The sequence below is a fragment of the Vombatus ursinus genome, unplaced genomic scaffold, assembly GCF_900497805.2.
Source record: "Vombatus ursinus unplaced genomic scaffold, bare-nosed wombat genome assembly UNPS02009132.1, whole genome shotgun sequence".
Lineage (NCBI taxonomy): Eukaryota > Metazoa > Chordata > Mammalia > Diprotodontia > Vombatidae > Vombatus > Vombatus ursinus.
This window is the reverse complement of record NW_020948910.1, coordinates 17,447,278-17,453,111: the sequence shown is the minus strand read 5'-3', so window position 1 is coordinate 17,453,111 and position 5,834 is coordinate 17,447,278. Positions and strand designations below refer to the sequence as shown.

Genomic DNA, 5,834 nt, shown 5'->3' with positions numbered 1-5,834 from the left:
GCAATTAAGAGCAAAGGAAGAAAGGAAAGATGGAAGAAAAAGAGGAAATTAGCATTTATTGAGCACCTACTATATACCAGGGACTATGCTAAGTACTTTACAAATATCTCACTTGAATCTCACAGCAACCCTGGGAGGTAGGTGCTATTATTATTTCTATTTTATAGCTAAGGATACTGAGGCAGATAGAGGGTAAGCAACTTGTTCTTTTTTTTTTTAACCCATATTACTCATTTGATTTCATTGGAGATTAGGAAGCTCAAGCCCAAAAACTGAATTTTCTTGTTCAAAATCAAAGACAGATAATGCCAAGGCCAATGCTAGTACTCATGCTTTCTGAGTCCAAGTACATGTCTTTTTCACTGTAGAATACTGTCCAAGGCTTATTGTACTATTACTAGAAAGTAACTCAATGAACTGTTAGGACAAATATCTATATACATTAAGTAAGGAAAAACTAATCCCTCTGCAGTTAGGTGGTATAGTGGATAGAGTACTGGGCCTTGAGTCAGGAAGTCCTGAGTTCAAATCTGGCCTCACACACTTCTTCACTGTGTGACCCTGGCAAGTCACTTCACCTCTGCCTGCCTCAGTTTCTTCAACAGTAAAGGGGGGGATAATAATATCTCTATCTCTTAGGGTTGTTGTGAGAATCAAATGAGATATTTGTTAAGTGCTTAGCACAGTGCTTGGTATATAGTAGGTGCTTAATAATTTTTTTTCTTTTCCTCTTCCTTCCTTCCTTCCTTCCTTCCTATCTATGAAATAGTAGAATAGAAGAGCATGAAGGTACCTTAGAGAATATCTAATCCAACCCTTCTTGAAATGAGCTTCTACATGAGCAAATGAGCAAACACTGAAACATACTATAGTAGGGACGATTTCACAGTTTAAGGCTAACTCTAGCAGTCTGGACACCCAATGTTTGAATGTAAGTTTTTCAAATATAGAGAGGCTGCCAAGATATCTTCACATTTCCTTAATTTTCTCCAACAGAGTTCTAAGGAAACATAGGAAAATTACCTAGATCTCAGAGACCACAGCCCACCTTGGGGTGGTGTTCTACATCCATTTGCAATAACACTGCCCTGAATTATATTCTCCTCACTTCTGCCTGGGATGTCCTCCAAGATCGGGCTTCTATTAAAAACTGTGGATCATAATTTTTTTTTTGCTCATATATTTTTATGGATCTCCAGCTGTGTACAAAAGGACTGTCTTGTCTTATTTAATGTAGATACCCAAGAGGCCAAAACATAAGGAGACAATCATTGAGAACCATTGCCAGGTTTCTGCTAGAATTTAGGTTCCTATCTAATGAGCAATTTATTAATTTATCGAATCCTTGATATTGGCAGCTAGTCAACAAGTATTTATTAAACTCCAGGCACTGGGCTAAGTGCTGGACATTAGACAGAAATTTTGCAAATCTTTGCTTGGATTTGCAGCTATAGATCAATTCTAGTATGAGAATTATTAATATAGGCATATATGGGTTGCTATTGTTGTTGATGTTGTTTTGACCAGACATGTGATTTCTTTAATGTAGCAAGCTCTATCTAACAATACAGATCAGTACCTGCTCTGCAACTCAGAGTTTCAGAGAGCTGCTGGAACACTAAGTGAAGGGACAACCGGTGTCATATAGAAGTATGAATCCTGGTCTTCTTGAGTCTGAAGCTAGCTTTCTATCCTCTAGTATATTAATCCATATTACATATGAATACAATATGTATGTACACATATGTACATGCACACAGACACAAATATGTGTGTACATGTGCACATACATGTGCATAATACATATTATACAATAAAAATGTGTGGGCCTATATATTTACATGCACACAAACATACATCCACCTACATGTTTATACTGATTGTACATATGTATCTGCATGCACAATAACATATCTTTATATAATATAAAAAATTTGTAGAATTATTAGTACAATGAGATCCATAAAGTAGGCAAGAATTTGGTAACTATTATTTTGGTCTAGACAATCCATGAAATGGATATATGTTATACAATGCATATATATATATATAAGGTGTATAAACATGCATCTACATACATACACACATTTATATCATTACATTCATGTACTGTGTATTGTTATATACATAGGTATATGCATATGTGCTGATACATATACTCATGTGTGTATATGTTACTGGAATATAAACTATAACTTTGTAGGAAAGCTTCCTAGATAATGATTCCTGGAAAAAAAAAAGTTTGTCCTCTCAGTTCACACCTTGCACTACAGGTATTCTATCTTAAGGGTTTTCGGTAAAGGTTTTAAAGGTTTTCTTTGGCAAAGCTCCTGGAAGTAAAATGTGCTTTGGGCATTAATCTAATCTGACAACATTGGGGAGGCAATTCTGATAAAAGGTGATTCAGCAACAGCATAATATGTCATATCCCTCTGCTTGTGACAAAGTAAAGCTGTTTGAGGTACAGAACCAGAAGATTAAGAGGAAATGTTATCGTAGGAGCAGGTATGGCATTTCCTCTGCTTGTGTACATGCAAAGTAGATGTGCTCACAGTTAATATTTTACTTTATTTTCATTTATTTACTGAAAACATTCATAGTTATAGGTTCATTGATTACACATAATAATTTGGAGTTTATAGATGAAACAGGAAAGGATCATAATGCATTCAGGTGAGGTAATAGGGAAAAATTTTGGACATTAATTTAAATGATTTTATTTATTTAAATGTACTATCATTTTATAGGAGAATTGAGAATTTCATGATCATCAAGAACGCAGATACTCCATGTTTCTAAGAGAAGAATCGTGAGTAGCAGCTCTGAGTCCCAGTCAGCAGCTACACAGTTCTGCTTTGAAAATGTAAATGGGTCCTGTATTAAAAATCCCTATTCCCAAGGACCCCGCGTGATTCTCTATGTGGTGTTTGGCTCTGGGGCTGTGCTTGCAGTGTTTGGAAACCTCCTGGTAATGATTTCTATCTTTCATTTCAAGCAGTTGCACTCTCCTGCCAGTTTTCTCATTGCCTCCTTGGCTTGTGCTGACTTTTTGGTGGGAGCCACTGTGATGCCCTTCAGCATGGTGAGATCGGTGTAGAGTTGCTGGTATTTTGGGGAGACTTTCTGTACATTTCATAGCTGTGGCGACACAGCATTTTGTTATGCTTCCCTCTTTCATTTGTGCTTCATCTCCATTGATAGATATATTGCTGTCTCTGACCCTCTGGTCTATCCAACCAAGGTCACAATGAATGTTTCTGGGCTGTGCATTGCTCTCTCATGGATGATCCCAATTACTTACAGTGGTTCTGTTTTCTACACAGGTGCCAATGATGATGGATTGGAGGAATTAATAAGTGCCCTCACCTGTGTAGGGAGTTGTCAGGTTTATGTGAATCAAAGTTGGGTGCTGGTAGATTTTTTGTTGTTCTTCATCCCCACCCTGGTTGTGGTCATTCTTTACTCTAAGATTTTTCTTGTAGCTAAACTCCAAGCTAGAAAGATTGAAAACACAAGTTGCAAAGGAGAATCTTCATCCTCAGAGAGTTACAAAGCCAGAGTGTCCAAGAGGGAAAGAAAAGCAGCAAAAACATTAGGCATTGCGGTGATTGCATTTCTGATTTCATGGTTACCCTATTCTATTGATGCATTGATTGATGCATTCGTAGGCTTCATCACCCCTGCCTATGTTTATGAAATCCTTTGTTGGTTTGCTTATTATAACTCTGCCATGAACCCCTTGATTTATGCTTTCTTTTACCCATGGTTTAGGAAAGCAATAAAACTTATTGTAACTGGGAAAATCTTACAGGATAGCTCTTCAACCATGAATTTATTCTCTGAGCAAGGCAAAGGATTAGAATAAGGAATTTTATAATATATTCTTAAGTATTCCTGACTTCTGAATGTATGGACAATTGCTGCATAATTATAGATAGAAACATATAAGAAAAAAATCATCTCCCAAAAGAGGAAAAAAGAAATCATTTAAAATTAGACAGGCCAAGTCATAAGGCTTCTCAAATTGTTTGAATGTGTGGATTTCCTGATCACTGCTGAAAAAACTTTCCTTGACCTAAATTATGCAGGATTAACTAAGGGTCTCATATTCTTTACAATGATTTATCTTGAGGATTCCTCATTTTCTTCCTCCAGTCTACTCACCTTTTGTTTTACATGGTCTGTCCAGTCAAGCTGGACTACTTGTTGTTTCACTTATACAAAAATCCCCCTCCTGCCTTTTGTGCTTTTGCATGGACTTCCCCTATGCCTTTAATGGTTTCCCTCCTTAGCTCTGTATCTTGAAATCCCACACTACGTTCTCACTGCATCTCCCATTTGTTAGTGCCAGTCCATCCCCCTCATTTTTATCTCATATATATATGCATTATATACATATATGTATTATATAAATATATAATCATGTGTGTATATGTACACATATACATATGTCTTCTATTTATTCATCTTTGAACATTGTATATCCTACTATTACCACTACCACCACCACCTCTCCCTAGAATAGGACAACTTAAGGATGGGGATTTTCTTGATTTCGTACTTATAATCTCAGTACCTAATATACCTGAAGCATTGATGACCCCCATTGATTGACTGATTCTTTTTCTGGTGTGAAACCCTAAGCCATTTTCCCTTCTGTCCACCTCAGCACCCTTCATTTTCTTCTAAGTTTTCCTCCTTCTCTTCTGTTATTTGTGAAATATCATAGCACTGTCTACTCTTCCTCAGACTCAGTCTTTTAGGGTCTAGTTTTCACTTTCCTGTGTCCTTGCTCTGTGTCAGTTTCTGCCTAAACACCTGGACAACTGTCCCACCAGACTTTCAGCCTTCATATCAACCACTCGCAGATCCACAGCAACCCGTCTATTAGTCACATCAGCCTATTTTCTGCCATCCTTCTTATGTGATCTGTTCAGCATGTTTTTTCAGAATAAAATGATTCAATATTTGTCTTCAGTGCAAGTAATAACAGCTATTTGGGTCAGATGGTCAAAGTAAAAAATATAATTTTGGGACAGAGATCAGGATTGATGTCTATTGGACATTTTGAAAATACTTTATTTGTTTTGTCATTTCAGTCACTCAATAGGTAAATGTTTTTTCACCTACCAGCATTAAAGTGTAGATTATAAATCACATGGCATATTTGTTATTGATGAGTCCTTAATACCTTTCACTAGCTCATGTAGTCAAAATTTCCTTTCAATGTTTTTCTAGAGTCTCCTCTTTTCATATAATAAAAATAATTTGCAACTGCATTCTGAGATTTTTTTTCAGTTACCTTTCAAAGTCAGTGTTTAACTTACTTTATCATTTTTATTGTTTTACAATAGAAATTATAAATCATTCAAGAAGTCCAGATGACAAATACTAGGTATTCCTGGGTTAGGCAGCAGACTTAATGGAGGATACAAATAATTATAAATCATTGTCTCTGTTCTCAGCAAATGTATAATCTAGGTGGCAATAAAAAAGAAGAAACATGGCAGTGGAAAGTGGGCTAAACGTGAAGTCAGCAGATATAAGTGTGAATCCTGACTCTGTCACTTGCTATCTTTGTCACCTTGAACATATGACTTAACCTTTTCTGGACCTCATTTACTCCATCTATAAAATGTGAGAATTGAGCTGGGTGACATCTAAGGTCGCTTTCAACTCTAAATCTATGATCCTGTGAAAAATTTACTAGAGAAATTGTTATATGACTGGCACACAAGATAGGCATTCAAAGCCCTCCACAATCTGGACCTTATCTATGTCTCTATTTTCTACTACTCCTCTAAATAAACCTTCTCTACCATTAAACTGAACTC

At 36.4% G+C, this 5,834-nt stretch overlaps 1 protein-coding gene across 1 annotated transcript; it reads left to right on the top strand.

Annotated features, from left to right (window-relative positions):
* The first annotated feature begins 2,663 nt into the window (after positions 1-2,663).
* On the top strand, positions 2,664-3,865 carry LOC114034854 (trace amine-associated receptor 6-like). The gene is given in 2 exon segments (XM_027850645.1): positions 2,664-2,678; positions 2,783-3,865. Coding segments are annotated over 2 exon segments (1,098 nt in total).
* The last annotated feature ends 1,969 nt before the right edge of the window (positions 3,866-5,834 follow it).